Source organism: Chlorocebus sabaeus, chromosome 6 (genome assembly GCF_047675955.1).
Source record: "Chlorocebus sabaeus isolate Y175 chromosome 6, mChlSab1.0.hap1, whole genome shotgun sequence".
NCBI classification, from domain to species: domain Eukaryota; kingdom Metazoa; phylum Chordata; class Mammalia; order Primates; family Cercopithecidae; genus Chlorocebus; species Chlorocebus sabaeus.
Genome location: NC_132909.1, coordinates 2,640,369 through 2,656,994, shown reverse-complemented (window position 1 = coordinate 2,656,994; position 16,626 = coordinate 2,640,369). Strand labels below are relative to the sequence as shown.

Below are 16,626 nucleotides of genomic sequence, written 5' to 3'. Positions count from 1 at the left end.
GCACGGTGGCTCATGCCTGTAATCCCAGCACATTGGGAGTCCGAGATGGGCGGATCACGAGGTCAGGAGATCGAGACCATCCTGGCTAACATGGTGAAACCGCGTCCCTACTAAAAATACAAAAAATTAGCCAGGCCTGGTGGTGGGCACCTGTAGTCTCAGCTACTTGGGAGGCTGAGGCAGGAGAATGGCGTGAACCCGGGAGGCGGAGCTTGCAGTGAACTGAGATCACACCACTGCACTCCAGCCTGGGCAACAGAACAAGACACCGTCTCAAAAAAAAAAAATTATTTAATCACAATGTACTGTATCCTTTGCTGAGAGTTGATTTTAAATGTTCTCACATCCTCCAAAATGGTACCTCTGTGAGGTGATGGATCTGTTAATTAGCTTGATTGTAGTAACCATTTTACAGTGTATGTATATATTAGAACATCACATTGTATGGCTTAAATATATGCATTTTTAAAATAACTTTTTTTTCTTTTTCTTTTTTGAGATAGAGTCGTGCTCTGTCTCCCAGACTGGAGTGCAGTGGCCACAATCTTGGCTCACTGCAACCTCCACCTCCCAGGTTCAAGCGATTCTCCTGCCTCAACCTCCCAAAGTGCTGGGATTACAGGCATGCGTCCCAGCTAAATTTTACACACGGTTGATTTTTCTATTTTTAGTAGAGATGGGGTTTCACCATGTTGGCCAGGCTGGTCTCGAACCCCTGAGCTCAGGTGATCCGCCCACCTCAGCCTCCCAAAGTGCTGGGATTACAGGCATGAGCCACCAGGCCCAGCCCATTTTACTGATGAGCACCTGAGGCATGGAAAAGGAACTCAGGTTGAGCTATGGATTCCACATTGTGCCGTGTCCCTCAGTGAGCACTGCATTGCTTTGATAATGGGTGGATCTAGGCGCACGCTTCGGAAATCTGCTCCGAACCTGCTTTCCGCAGGCCAACTTACATCAGCGTCTCCAGGGCACAGGGTGGGTGCTTCAGGGCTTCACACAGCAACAGCATTCCTTCGTCCCTCAAGGAATTTTTCCACCAAGGAGAGGTGTTTCAGCGTGCTGTTGCAGGTCAGGACAGAGGCGACGTCTTCACAATCTTCACTGGAAATGTCACACTTTCCCAGTCTACATGTGAGACACACACCATGAGACGGAACCAAAGCTTTCAATCGCTTGTGAAAGATTAGCCACGGACCAAATGACACCTCTGATTCTAGTCTTGCACCTGCCAATCCATTATCTACATTACAGACCTTTTTTTTTTTTTTTTTTTTTTTTTTGAGAAGTAATCTCGGCCGGGCACGGTGGCTCAAGCCTGTAATCCCAGCACTTTGGGAGGCCGAGACGGGCGGATCACGAGGTCAGGAGACCAAGACCATCCTGGCTAACATGGTGAAACCCCGTCTCTACTAAAAAAAAATACAAAAAACTAGCCGGGCGAGGTGGCGGGCGCCTGTAGTCCCAGCTACTCGGGAGGCTGAGGCAGGAGAATGGTGTGAACCTGGAAGGCGGAGCTTGCAGTGAGCTTAGATCCGGCCACTGCACTCCAGCCTGGGCGACAGAGTGAGACTCTGTCTCAAAAAAAAAAAAAAAAAAAAAAGAGAAGGAATCTCACTCTGTTACCTAGACAGGAGTGCGGTGGAGCGATCTCGGCTCACTGAAACCTCCACCTCCCGGATTCAAATGATTCTCCTGCCTCAGCCTCCCAACTAGCTGGGATTACAGGCGCCTGCCATCACGCCCGGCTCATTTGTATTTTTAATAGAGGTGGGGGGTTTTGCCATGTTGGCCAGGCTGTTCTCGAACTCCTGACCTCAAGAGATCTGCCTACCTCGGCCTCCCAAAGTCCTGGATTACAGGGATGAGCCACCGCGCCCGGCCACATTACAAACTTTTAAAAAGTGCAAACGTGAATGACATGACTCCCTCATTCATCCATGGCTTTGCATTGAAGTTAGGAAAAAACGTCTAAGCCCACGCTTCTCACCGCCTGGGGTGATCTGCCCTAAGGGAGACACTTGGAAATGTCTGGGTATATTATTGGCTGTCACAATGGAGGCCGCCAGGGATGCTGTTGAACATCCTTCAGTGACCAGGACAGACCCTGCAACAAAGGAGTATCCACAACTCAATAAATCTGACTCTCTGTCAAGAGCACTTCAAGAAATAGGATAAACCAAACTGTTTTTTTTCCTACTTTCACCACACTCAGTGCAACACGCTTCTGTGACCAGAGGCGGGAGGGCAGCTCGCCCCCCATATTGGGCAGCTCTTCCGTAGCCACTAAGTGGGCGTCCTAAAACTTAACCCAAACCAGACACTCCCTAGAGGGGTTAGACACAGAGCTGATCATCAATTATGCCCGTGTGATGAAGCCTCCATAAAAATCCTAAAAGGATATAGTTGAGAGAGCGCCCAGGTTGGCAAACACATCCACACGCCACAGCCCAGCTCCACAGGGACAGACGTTCCTGTCCTCGCGTGGGGAAAAGAGAGAGAGAGATCAGATTGTCACTGTGTCTACGTAGAAAAGGAAGACTTATAGAAACTCCATTTTTGATCTGTACTAAGAAAAATTGTTCTGTTTTGAGATGCCGTTAACCTGTGACTTTAGCCCCAACCCTGTGCTCACAGAAACATGTGCTGTAATGAATCAAGGTTTAGTGGATTTAGGGCTGTGCAGGATATGCCTTGTTAACAATATGTCTGCAGGCAGGATGCCTGGTAAGAGTCACCGCCATTCTCCATTCTCGATTAACCAGGGACGCAATGCACGGCGGAAAGCCGCAGGGACCTCTGCCCAAGAGAGTCTGGGTATTGTCCAAGGTTTCCCCCACTGAGACAGCCTGAGATATGGCCTCGTGGGAAAGGAAAGACCTGATTCCAGCCTGACACCCATAAAGGGTCTGTGCTGAGGAGTGAAAGAGGGAGGCCTCTTTGAAGTTGAGATAAGAGGAAGTCTTCGGTCTACAGCTCGTCCCTGGGAATGGAATGTCTTGGTGTAAAGCTGACCTTTCCTTCTATTCTGAGATAGGAGAAAACCGCTCTGTGGCTGGAGGCGAGATATGCTGGCAGTGATACTGCTCTGTTACTCTTTGCTACACTGAGATGTTTGGGTAAACAGAAACATAAATCTAGCCTGCGTGCACATCTGGGCACAGTGCCTTTCCTTGAACTTATTCATGACACAGATTCCTTTGTTCACATGTTTCCCGGCGGACCTTCTCCCCACCTGTTGCCCTGCTACTCTCCCCTCACCGAGACAGAAAAAATAATGATCAATAAATACTGAGGGAACTCAGAGACCAGCGCCAGTGCGGGTCCTCGCACGCACGTTGAGTGCCGGTCCCCTGGGCCCACTGTTCTTTCTCTATACTTTGTCTCTGTGTCTTGTTTCTTTTCTCAGTCTGTCGTCTCCACCTGACGAGAAATACCCACAGGCGTGCAGGGGCAGGCCCCCTTCACACTCGGGACCCTTCCAGATCTCATCCTGTGTCTCTCTCCATCAGGCTGCACATCTGTATCTTTCAGATCATTTATTAAATTGAGAGTCAGATCCCGTAAGGTAGGAGGTCAGTCCCACGAGACCTCCCTTGACTTCAGATGCCAGTTGCAGGTACTGGGTTGCTCTGCCTGTGTTTGACCATCTGGCTATACATGGGGGTTCCCATGACCCCTTCCTTGAGTTAGACTTGCTAAAGTTAGATTTGCTAAAGTTAAACTCTTTCTAGAGTTAGATTTGCTAAAGTTAAACTCTTTCTAGAGTTAGATTTGCTAAAGTGGATAGCAGACCTCAGGAAAACAATTACATTTAATAAATGATTGCTTGAGCCCAGGAGGTAGAGGCTACAGTGAGTTGAGATCCCACCTCAGCCTCCCAACTAGCCGGGATTACAGGCGCCCGCCACCACATCCGGCTAATTTTTGTATTTTTAGTAGACATGGGGTTTCACCATGTTGGCCAGGGTGGTCTCGAACTCCTGAGCTCAAGTGATCTGCCCGCCTTGGCCTCCCAGAGCGCTAGAATTACAGGTGTGAGCCACGCCAGGGCTGGCGGCCTTCATATCTTTCTTCTCCATCTGACTCAGAGGGTAATGCATCTGTAAGTTTTTATGCATGGATTCTTTGCTCCCCATTGTGATAATTTTTTAAAAAGCTCCTCAATCTTTTCTTTTTTCTTACTTATTGCATGCCTGTATCAGATTATCTTCTGTACCGCACAGAAAGCTCCTCATTCCTCAAGCCTCTTGATTGGAAGTATGATGGGGATCTCTCCTCTCAGACCAAGAGGAAATGAGAAGATGGAGCAGAAGCAATATTTAAAGATTGAGATCATGGTAAAGCGTTCTCAGAAGCCTGTGCAAACATTCATCCACAAATGGAGGAAGCTCCGTGAATTTTTAAGCACAATAAACACAGAGAAAGACCAAAACCACACCCAATGAGGGAAGAAAAAAAAAAAACCCTTAAAATTAGCCGGAGATAAGACACGTGGAGCACACTGCCTACAATAGGACGAAATATACTGATGGCTAAATTGAGAAGAAGCATGGAAGCCTGAACGGGATGGAATTACATCTTCAACATGTAAAAGAACAAAAGAAAGAAAACAGCGAAAACCTACAATTCTCTGATGGATGGGTGAAAAAAATCTACCGAAATAAAATCAAAACAGGTATTTTTGGTCTCAGATACACCGTGGTCATCTGGTTTATAACAATAACTACTGCTGTTCAACTTGAGAAAAAGTCATCTTCCGGCAGCCCTCTGTGTTTGTGTGTGAAAATTAAAAAAAAAAAAACCTGACTTTATACTACACAGAAACATTCATTCAAAGTAGATCACAGCCCCAGTTGTGCATGGTAAAATAAGACTTTTAGAGAGAAACGCATAGGAAGTTATTCTTATGACTTTGGGCTTGGAGTGCAGTGACGCAGGTTGGAGTGCAGTGACATGATGACAGCTCACTGCAGCAACTTTGGACCTTTGGGCTCAAGAGATCCTCCCGCGTCAGCCTGCTGAGTAGCTGGGACTACAGGCATCCACCACCATACCTAGATAATTTTGTTTCATTTTGTTTTTAGAGACAGGGGTCTCACTATGTTGTCCAGGCTGGTCTCCAACTCCTGGCCTCAAGCGATCCTCCTGCCTCAGCCTCCCAAACTGCTGGGATCACAGGCATGAGCTACCAAACCTGGCAACAATTCCCTAAACAAACACAAAAAGCAGTTGAACATGAAAAGATACATTCAGTGTTCATAAAGAATCTCTCTTAATTCAAAGAGGATATTAAGCAGGTGGAAAACCAAACCACAGAGAAGATATTGGCAATGCATATATTTGACCTAGAATTCATTTCACAATAGAGAAAAAACACCTGTCAATTAATTAGAAAAAGACAACCCAATACAACAATGGGCCACACCAGCATATCAGACATATCACAACAGGAAGCCCAGAAAGTCAAACAAATGAAAAGGCGCTCATATTATTAGTCATTAGACAAATGCAAATTAAACCCACTCAGATATTACGCCCTAAGCAGAATGGGTTTGAAAATATCAACACCCTCAAGTGTTGGTAAGAAAACAGGACAAGTGGAACGCGTTCATTTCATAGGCATATAATGTGGTGAAGCCTCTGCCTAAGAGATACTGATTCAGTCTAGTTTCACTGGAAGTTTCATAAAAGCACACTTTTAAAAACAGCTTTGTACATTTCATTAGTAAAATTTCCTAGTTTTAAGAAGGCACTATTGTTACGTAAGATGTTACCTTTGGTGGAAGCTGGGGGATGATTGGTACGTGGGACTTCTCTGTACTATTTCTGTAATTTCCTGTGAGTATAATAATCTTTCAATAAAAAGTAAACAACAACAACGACAAAGTAAAATGACCGATGCGGAGAAAAAGGTGTTTGTCATAAGGGTTTCCAGACACACATGAATTCAGGTATCCATAAAAATGCTTGTCCAGGGCCACTGCATAGTACTGGATGGTTTTTTCCTAGTACAAGAGCCCCTGGGTTGGATTTAGGCAAATACCCCACTCTGTTTTAGCCAAGCTGACCCCCTCCCACCACCAGAAGAGAAGCATCATCACTCTCATCTCTCCTAGGGCACTTCACAGGCTAGCACTGCCGACATTTTGGACTAGATAATCCTTTGTTATTGGGGAGCTGTCCTGTACATTACTGGGTATTTAGCAGCATCCTTGGCGATATGCTTTGGCTCTGTGTCCCCACCCAAATCTCATCCTGTAGGTCCCATAATTCCCATGTGTTGTGGGAGGGACCCAGTGGGAGATAATTAAATCATGGGGGCGGGTCTTTCCCAGAATGTTCTCGTGACAGTGTGTATGTCTCACAAGATCTGATGGTTTTATAAAGGCGAGTTTCCCTGCACAAGCTCTTTTCTCTTGTCTGCCGCTATGTGAAATATGCCTTTTACCTTCCACCATGATTGTGAGGCCTCCCTAGCCACATGGAACTGTAAGTCCAATAAACCTCTTCCTTTTGTAAATTGCCCAGTCTCGGGTATGTCTATCAGCAGCATGAAAACACTTGGTCTCTGTCTACCAGATGCCAGCAGCGCCCTCCCCACTCAACTGTGATCATTGAAAATGCTTCTAAACATTGACATTCCCTAAGGGACAAAATTCCCCCCTATTGAGAACTACTGAGCTAGAGAGAACCTGATTTTGAAGACCTTCCACCACCAATACCACGTTGAAGTAAATGAAGAATAGTTAGTTTACCCCAAAAGGCAACATTTCCAGCTACATTATGTCTATCATTATGCTAATCCTCATGTTAATGTATAATAGATAAAATCGTATGCAAATAACATAATTATGAAATGCAGCAAAATACAATGGAATTCTGACAGTTTTCCCCCTGAGAAGAGAAAGTTAGAGTAGAAGTTAAAAAAAAAAGGTTGCCATGATATGGAAACAGCTTGAATGAGGAATGAGATCTATACCAGTTCTATAAGCTCAAACAACCCTTATTCAGAGAACCTGCCTCTTTCTCCTGATGAGTCTGGATGCATAAAATTAACCGAGTATAGATGAATCTGTCAATTACATTTTTGACGGTTCTGCAAAGAAAAGACAGTGAACTGGGAGAGAGAAGAGCATATTCTCTTGGTGGGTTTAATGGGCTGATTTTATTATTATTTTTTAATTTTTTTTATTATTTATTTATTTTGAGACGGAGTCTCGTTCTGTCTCCCAGGCTGGAGTGCAGTGGCGTGATCTCAGCTTACTGTAAGCTCCGCCTCCTGGGTTCACACCATTCTCCTGCCTCAGTCTCCCAAGTAGCTGGGACTACAAGCACCCGCCACCATGCCTGGCTTTTTTTTTTTTGTATGTTTAGTAGAGACAGGGTTTCATTGTGTTGGCCAGGATGGTCTCGAACTCCTGACCTTGTGATCCACCCACCTTGGCATCCCAAAGTGCTGGGATTACAGGCGTGAGTCACCGCGCCCAGCCTCAGTGACTTCCCTTTGTTCTCTTTGGAAGACAGATTGGCCAGTGATCATTCTACTATAAAGACACATGCACACGTGTGTTTACCATGGCACTGTTCACAATAGCAAAGTCTTGGAACCAACCCACATGTCCATCAACGATAGACTGGATAAAGAAAATGTGGCACATATACACCATGGAATACTATGCAGCCATAAAAAAGGATGAGTTCGTGTTCTTTGCAGGGACATGGATGAAACTGGAAACCATCATTTTCAGCAAAGTAACACAAGAAGAGAAAACCAAACACCACATGTTCTCACTCCTAAGTGGGAGCTGAACAAAGAGAACGCATGGACACAGGGTGGGGAACATCACACACTGGGGCCTGTCATGGGGGAGGGGGCTGGGGGAGGGATGGCATTAGGAGAAATACCTAATGTAAACGACGAGTTGATGGGTGCAGCAAACCAACATGGCACATGTATACCTATGTAACAAACCTGCACATTGCGCACATGTACCCTAGAACTTAAAGTATAATACTAATAAAAAAGAAAGAAAGATTTTCTCTGCCTAGAAATCACCCAATAGGACAGGGGCCACCCTGACAATTTTCAAGAGGAAGACATGACTTTGGGCAAGTCATTTTTCCTCAGCTTTAATGCTGTCACCTGCCAAATCAGACAATCACACTTGTGATCATTAACGTACTTCAGTTTTAAGTTTCTATAAATATCTTTGGGGGGGAAAAAATGATGTTCTTGTTTTGGCCTGGTTGGTTGAAGGCAGAACCAGGAAGTATCAAGGGAGGTGTCCGTGAGATGAGGCTGGGTGTGGTGGCTCGTGTGAAGTACTGTAATCCCAGGACTTTAGGAGGTCAAGGCGGGCAGATCGCTTGAGACCAGGAGTGCAAGATCAGCCTGGGCAATATGGTGAAACCCTATCTCTACAAAAAATTACAAAAATCAGCTGGGTGTGGTGGCGTGCACCTGTAATCCTAGCTACTCGGGAGGCTGAGGTGGGAGGACCGCTTGAACCTGGGAGGCTGAGGTTGCAATGAGCCAAGATTGCGTCATTGCACTCTAGCCTGGGCAATATGGTGAAACCCCATCTCTACAAAAAAATTACAAAAATCAGCTGAGTGTGGTGGCGTGCACCTGTAATCCTAGCTACTTGGGAGGCTGAGGTGGGAGGATCGCTTGAACACCAGAGGCTGAGACTGCAGTGAGCCAAGATCGCGTCATTGCACTCTAGCCTGGGCAACAGAGTGAGACCCTGTCTCAAAAAAAAAAAAAAAAAAAAAGTAATTAAAGTGAGTACGAGAGATGGGAGGGCGGAAACAAACCTGAGAGGACGCCTTGCCCGGCAGAATCTACCTTCACCTTACAAGAGAGACTGAGATTCAAAAGATGAAAAACAAGATAGACGAAGACTGAAGCAATGACCCTCTGGGAAGGAGAACAAGAATATTCAAGCCGCAAAGCCCACCTTGGAAAGAAACACCGCTCAGCATGAACAGCCCGGACTTACATCAGCTCTTCTATCTTGCACATTGGATGTTTCAGCGTCTCACATAGGTGCCTGACGTCAGTATGGGAGAGGCTGGTGCCATACAGGCTCAGAAGCTTCAGGTGAGGGTTGTGAAGAACTGCCTTAAACAATTCTGAATCATGTCCAAAGTTAAGCATAGAAGTAAATCTGCAGAAGATTAAAACAAAAAATAGCGTCACGCAAGGAGATCCCAGCACAAAGCCAGACACCTGTTGTACGATTCTTCCTGCCCTGAACGCTGGGCCTCACCACGCAGTTTCTGGAATTCTGGTTACTCCTGCCCATAAATTATTTCTCGATGGGGTCTTCAGACACTAGACAGCAGAGGCTCAAGCTGCTTAGAACTTTCCTGTTTCTCCCTAGCCCCTCCACTTCTACATAACAGCAAACATGTAAGGAAAATGAGTCAGATGTATCCCATGTTAAACCGAGCCCCATGGGGACAGGAACAAACTATATTTGTACCTCTTTGAATTCTGAGATTAATGCTTCACATAAAATAGACACACACATATCTGAATTAATGCTCCAAGCAGAACTGTGTTACCCAAGGAAAGAACCCATTTCTGTTTTAAAACTAAGATTTTTTTTTTTTAATAAAGGAGACAGTGTTATGTAGTGTCAAAAAACTCAGGCTCCAGAGTTACAGGAAACTGGATTTGATGTTTTGCTTTTCTCCTTGTTGCTTTTGCAAGATTGGGCAAATGACCTAATGGCTGTGTGGCCCAGTCTCTTCACGAAATACACAGATATGGTCATGGTGATTAAGAAATTAGCATTTAAGGACAGACGTGGTGACTCACACCTGTAATCCCAACACTTTGGGAGGCCGAGGCAGGTAGGTCATGTGAGGTCAGGAGTTTGAGACCAGCCTGGCCAACTAGGTGAAACCCCATCCCTACTAAAAATACAAAAAATTAGCTGGGCATGGTGGTGCGTGCCTGTAATCCCAGCCACTCAGGAGGCTGAGGTAGGAAAATCACTTGAACCCAGGAGGTGGAGGTTGCAGTGAGCTGAGATTGCGCCACTGCACTCCAGCCTGGGCAACAAGAGCAAAACTCTGTCACCAAAAAAAAAGAAATTAGCATTTACTGTAATGCCTGGAACACGGCCAATTCATGTTGGCTTTTATTTTAATATCTACATGTATATGCCATATATGTGTATTTATAAACCAAATATGTAATTACAAACCAAATATGTATTTATAAACCAGCTTTATATATTTACCAAATACGAAACCAGAATGTGTACTTATAATCTAGACAAAATTTATGTATAAACAGATATATGTATGTATTTATTAGCCTGATAAATGTGTATTTACAAACCAGACACACGTAAGAATAAATACATGACACATAAAACTTGCTCTATATGACTCCTGGTATTAGAACAGATGAGAACACCTTGATTTCTCTCCTAGTCAACTTTAAGAAATGACGGAGAATTTTAAAAGTAAATATTTTACCATGTTCAAAAACTAGAATGGGAATTTTGAGTGGACCAGAATCAAAAGACAGATAAGGGCAGATAACAGAGGGAAACGTCAGGCTGGAGGAACTGTGGGGATTGTGGGCAGAGTGATCCCCTAAATATATCAGCAACACCCAGGTGCCACCTGCCCAGAGTTAAGGAAGCCAGGAGCTGGTGACAGGGAGGGGAGATGTACAGGGATCTGTGCAGCCAGTGAGAAAAGTCTAGTACAAATGACAGGTGGAAGTGCTTCCACAGGAAAACAGGGAATCCAGGCCAGGCACGGTGGCTCACACCTGTAATCTTGGCACTTTGGGAGGCCGAGGTGGGTGGATTGCCTGAGCTCAGGAGTTCAAGACCACCCTGGTCAACATGATGAAACGCCATCTCTACTAAAACACAAAAAATTAGCCGGGCGTGGTGGTGTGCACCTGTAGTCCCAGCTACTGGGGAGGCCGAGGCAGGAGAATTGCTTGAACCCAGGAGGTGGAGCTTGCAGTGAGCCCAGATCTCACCACTGCACTCCAGCCTGGGCGGACAGAGCAAGACTCTGTCTCAAAAAAATAAAAATAAAAATAAAAATAAAAATAAATAAATAAATAAAAGAAAAAGAAAAACAAGGAAACCCCTTGATATCTGGAGACACCTGTGAGAAAGGGGGGTGGCACAAAGGACGGGAAGATCCGGCCCTCAAGCCACCACATCCCATTAATGAAAGCACCGGGATTGGTTAGCCAGGCAGCTGCAGTGAATGTCAACCATCCGCCAGCAGCAAACGATCGAGTCAACAGACAATATGGTGGGAAAACAGTCACAAAGATGAACATGTAATCAGGAATCATCACCATTTCAGATAATCAACCTCAAGGAAAAGGGGCAACCTAAAATAGAAGAGTTGATTATGATACCATTCGTTGACTATTTGTCTTGTCAACTTTTTCCTTTATCTGCACATAAATGATTAAAAAAAAATACAATTGCTGAGATGAATAAAGAATCAGAAGTCTGGATTCATTCCTTCAACTTCAACTCCAGTGCCTCCCCTAAGGTTAGGGATTAAGGAGCGCTGGAGGTGTGTGTGTTTGGAACATACTGATCCGTCTGTGATCAGTGTGCCCTACTTAACCCAAGGAATCAGTCTATTTCTCTCAGCCTCTACTGACGCCACTCTGCTTCCAGAAACTATTATCACTTTTTCTCAAGTACAACTTTTCTCTTAACTATAAGGGGAAAAAAAGTTGATAAAGCAAATAGAACAGGATCTGAACTAACCATTCCTCATGTGAGTGATGAAGTTGGATGATACCTCCAACGTTCCCTAAACCCTAACCTTGGGGAGGCATTAAAATCGGTGTTGAAGGAATGAGCCCTGGCTTCTTATTCTTTATTCACCTCAGCAACTGCATTTATCATTTCATGTACAGAACCAAAAAGAAGGAAAAACATCTTTCAATTGCTTTTTTTCTTTTTTTTGAGACGGAGTCTGGCTCTGTTGCCTAGGCTGGAGTGCAGTGGCGCGATCTCGGCTCACTGCAAGCTCCGCCTCCCGGGTTCACGCCATTCTCCTGCCTCAGCCTCCCCAGTAGCTGGGACTACAGCTGCCCGCCACCACGTCCGGCTAATTTTTTTGTATTTTTTAGTAGAGACGAGGTTTCACCGTGTTAGCCAGGATGGTCTCAATCACCTGACCTTGTGATTCGCCCGTCTTGGCCTCCCAAAGTGCTGGGATTATAGGCGTGAGCCACCGCGCCTGGCCCATTTTTCAATTTCAAGACATGTGGCTAGATACTTTTGAAGAGAAATGACCAAACTATCTCTATCATTCCTGGACAACTTAAAATGAATCTAATGATATTTACTAGACACTGAACTAAAGAACTTTGTGTAAAATATCAATGAATTGGGAGGCCAAGGCATGTGGATTATATGAGGTCAGGAGTTTGAGACCAGCCTGGCCAACATGGTGAAACCCCGTCTTTACTAAAAATACAAAATTAGCCAGGTGTGGTGGTGGGCACCTGTAATCCCAGCTACTTGGGAGGCTGAGGCAGGAGAATTGCTTGAACCTGGGAGGCAGAGGTTGCAGTGAGTTGAGACTGCACCATTGCACTCCAGCCTGGGCGACAGAGTGAGATTGTGACAAACATTTTTTTAATTAAAAAAATTTTTTTTTTTTAATAAAAGATCAGTGATTTATTCTCACTGTCATTAAGACCGTGAAGCAGCACTGATATCCTCATTTTGTAACCTAAGGCTCCTAGGAAGGACATGTACATCTTAATTCACGCCTTCACCCAGGTTTATCCGGATTACTGTTCTTCTGCTTCACGTTGCCTTTGATCTCATCTAAAAATCAATGACTTCTTGTGCTTTAACACTGAATTTATGCAATAAAAATCAATGACAAACGTCTTAATTGCAAGACCACTAACCACCTCTTCCTTGCTACTGTTCCTCACATCACACTGAAATTCAGATACTGCTCATACCTTATAATCAAGCCAGTCCCCTACTTTAACGTATTTTCCAGAAAAAAAAAAGTTCAGTGAGGTCCACTTTTTACTATCCATGTGGGATCTTTAGAAATTCTTTTATGAGTCAGCTCCTTCATTATTTTCAGCACGCATTCATTCAGTGGATGTTTAGTGAGCCTGTACAAAGCTTTGTGTTTTTCTAGACGCTGAGGACGTGAGGGTAAAGGTATCCCCATCCATCACGGAGGTTTAGTCAACAGAGAAACACTGCGGCCCCTAAGATCACTCCTGGCTTTGGTGACTTGCTAGGAGATCTCGTACGACTTGCAATACAGTCATACAATGGCTATGATTTATTTCAGCAAAAGGATACAAAGGAGAAACCACCAAGGGGAAAAGGAACATAGGAAAAATCCAGAGAAAACGAGACACAAGCTTGCAAGAGTCCTCTCCCCATGGGATCACCAGGACACAATAAATTCCTCCACCAACAAAATGTGAGAACACGTGTGAAGCGTCATCTACCAGGGAGGCTCATGAAGGACTCAACGTCTGTGGTTTTTACTGGAGCTTGTCATACAGGCACCTTCTGCCTAGCATGAGCCAAAATTCAAAACTCACAGAAGGAAACCAGACATTCAGTATAAACCACAGGGTTGGTACAGTTTAGGAACAGTGAACCATTCTTATCAGTTAGGTTGATGGAAACTCTCCCAAAGTCCAAGTTTCAAGACATCAGCCAAGCCAGGTGCGGTGGCTCACGCCTGTAATCCCAGCACTTTGGAAAGCCGAGGCGGGTGGATCATGAGGTCAGGAGTTCGAGACCAGCTTGGCCAACATGGTTAAACCTCATCTCTATTAATACAAAAAGTAGCCGGGTGTGGTGGTGCACGCCTATAAAACCAGTTGCTCGGGAGGCTGAGGCAGGAGAATCGCTTGAACCTGGGAGGCAGAGGTTGGGGTGAGCTGAGATCACGCCACTGCACTCCAGCCTAGGCAACAAGAGCGAAACTCTGTCTCAAAACAACAACAACAACCACAACAACAACAACACAACAAAACAGAACAAAAAACCAAACAAACAAGACATCAGCCAAGGACCGACCTAGCAAACAGGCCTTTCTAGAGACAGCAGTCTAAAGACTGCTATGTTAACTTTTTTCTGCACAAATATGTGGGCTAATAATTCAATGCACTAACTCTTACCAAAAAGACGTATAAGGTGCTTTGGGAGCATAGACAGTCTTCCGTGATGACATGACCTTTCAAGCTGAAGGAAGACTTAAATTTAACCTGAAAGCAATGTTTGCTTACAGGGCTAAAGAGAACAGCATGGCCCAGGCAAATCAAGATAAGTAAAATATCAGGCAACAACTCTGTTTCTATCCTCTCATATATTATTTGTATAAAAGTAATAACAAAAACTTTATTAGGATTAAAAGAAACCAAAGAAAATATTGCACATCAGCACTCTGTTTTATAAATGCTACCTATTATGCTTATCTTTATTATTTTTCTTTCTTTTTTTACAAATTTAAGGCTATTTTTCTGTCTGTCCTCAGCACCCTTCCTTTCTCACCTGACAAACATCTATTCTTCATCCATCCACAACCAAGCAAAGGTCACCCCTAACCAGGACTGCTCATTCTCTGGCCCTCCAACTAGATTTCATTTTACACGTCACTACATTTTTTTTTTTAATTATTATACTTTAAGTTCTAGGGTACATGTGCACAACGTGCAGGTCTGCTACATATGTATACATGTGCCATGTTGCTGTGCTGCACCCATTAACTCGTCATTTACATTATGTATATCTTCTAATGCTATCCCTCCCCCCTCCCCCCACCCCATGACAGGCTCCAGTGTGTGATGTTCCCCGCCCCGTGTCCAAGTATTCTCATTGCTCAATTCCCACCTATGAGTGAGAACATGCAGTGTTTGGTTTTCTGTCCTTGCGATAGTTTGCTCAAAATGGTTTCCAGCTTCATCTATGTCCCCACAAAGGACGTGAACTCATCCTTTTTTATGACTACATAGTATTCCATGGTGTATATGTGCCACATTTTCTTAATCCAGTCTGTCATTGATGGACATTTGGGTTGGTTCCAAGTCTTTGCTATTGTGAATAGTGCCGCAATAAACATATGTGTACATGTCACTGCATTTAACACACTGGATTGCAGCTCTGCATTTATGTACTGGTCTTTTTCCAAAAAGGCCACAGTAGAGAGAAGGAAACTCTGCCATTTGCTTAAAGGACAGGTTAACATCAAACTTACATGAGTTTTCGGAGTTTACAAACAGGCTGAGTCAGTGCTTTGCAAAGAATCGCCAGGGAGGCATCGTCGAGGCTGCTGTTTTCCATGTCTAATATCTGGAAGTTCTTGTTGGTAATGAACACTGAGCAAAGCTCCCGCCAGTAGACGAGCTTCTCATTGTAACTATGAGAGAACAGAGATCGTGATTCTCCAGTGACTAAACTCAATTCAAGACATTCTCAAAACAGGCCAAACACCATTTCCAAAGTCCCTCAAAGCTGACAGACACTCAGGCCTGAACAGGGAGAAGGTCAGCCAGGTAAACTGAGCCAACATGACATAATAGTTAGGAAGTAGGCCCTGGCCAGGCAGAGTGGCTCAAGCCTGTAATCCCAGCACTTTGGGAGGCCAAGGCAAGAGAATCGCTTGAGCTTAGGAGTTTGAGAATGGCCTGGGCAACATAGCAAGACTCCTTATCTATTAAAAATTTTAAAAATTAGCCAGGTGTGGTGGCATACACCTGTAGTCCCAGCTATTTGGGGGCTGAGGTGGGAGGATCACTTGAACCCAGGAGTACAAGACTAAAGTGAGCTATGATCATGCCACTGCACTAAGCTAGGGAAATAGAGCAAGACCCTGTCTCGAAAAAAAAAAAACGAAAGTGAGCACTATTTACAATAGCAAAGACATGGAATCAACCTAAATGCCCATCAATGATAGACAGGATAAAGAAACCGTGGTAAATATACACCATGGAATACTACGCAGTCATGAAAAGGAATAAGATCATGTCTTTTGCGAGGACATGGATGGAGCTGGAGGCCATTATCCTTAGCAAACAACTGCAGGGACAGAAAACCAAATACCACATGTTCTCATTTATAAGTAGGAGCTAAATGATGAGAACACGTGGACACAGGGAAGGGAACAACACACACTGGGGCCTGTTGGAGTGTGGGGCTTGGGAGGAGGGAGAGCTTCAGGAAGAATAGCTAGTAGATGTCGGGCTTAATACCTGGGTGATGGGATGATCTGTGCAGCAAATCACCATGACGTATGTTTACCTATGTCACAAACCTGCACATCCTGCACATGTAACCCCTGAACTTAAAAGTTGGAAATAAAAAAAAAAAAGACAGTGGATCCTGAGACAAAAGTAATTGATTGGAATGAAACTCTGGTGTAAACATTTAGTAATTATGTGACCCTGGCCAAGCTATTCAACCTTGTTCTGTTTCCATTTCCTCATCTTTTAGATGAGAATACTTGATTGTTCTATGGACAAGGGTTATTTGGTGACCCCTCAGTGAACAGGGAACTGTATCCAAAAACGTTATCACGAACAGCAGCGTGTGTCTGAGAGCTAACGTATGAGCTGGTAACCTGAAC

General features: G+C 44.5%; 1 protein-coding gene across 1 annotated transcript in view; it reads right to left on the bottom strand.

Annotated features, from left to right (window-relative positions):
• Positions 1-16,626, bottom strand: part of NLRP9 (NLR family pyrin domain containing 9) — a 31,059-nt gene that overhangs the window by 4,451 nt on the left and 9,982 nt on the right. Inside the window, 4 exon segments of the mRNA XM_073017214.1 lie at positions 957-1,033; positions 1,035-1,128; positions 9,006-9,173; positions 15,259-15,420. Of these exon segments, the coding sequence (XP_072873315.1) occupies positions 957-1,033; positions 1,035-1,128; positions 9,006-9,173; positions 15,259-15,420 (501 nt within the window).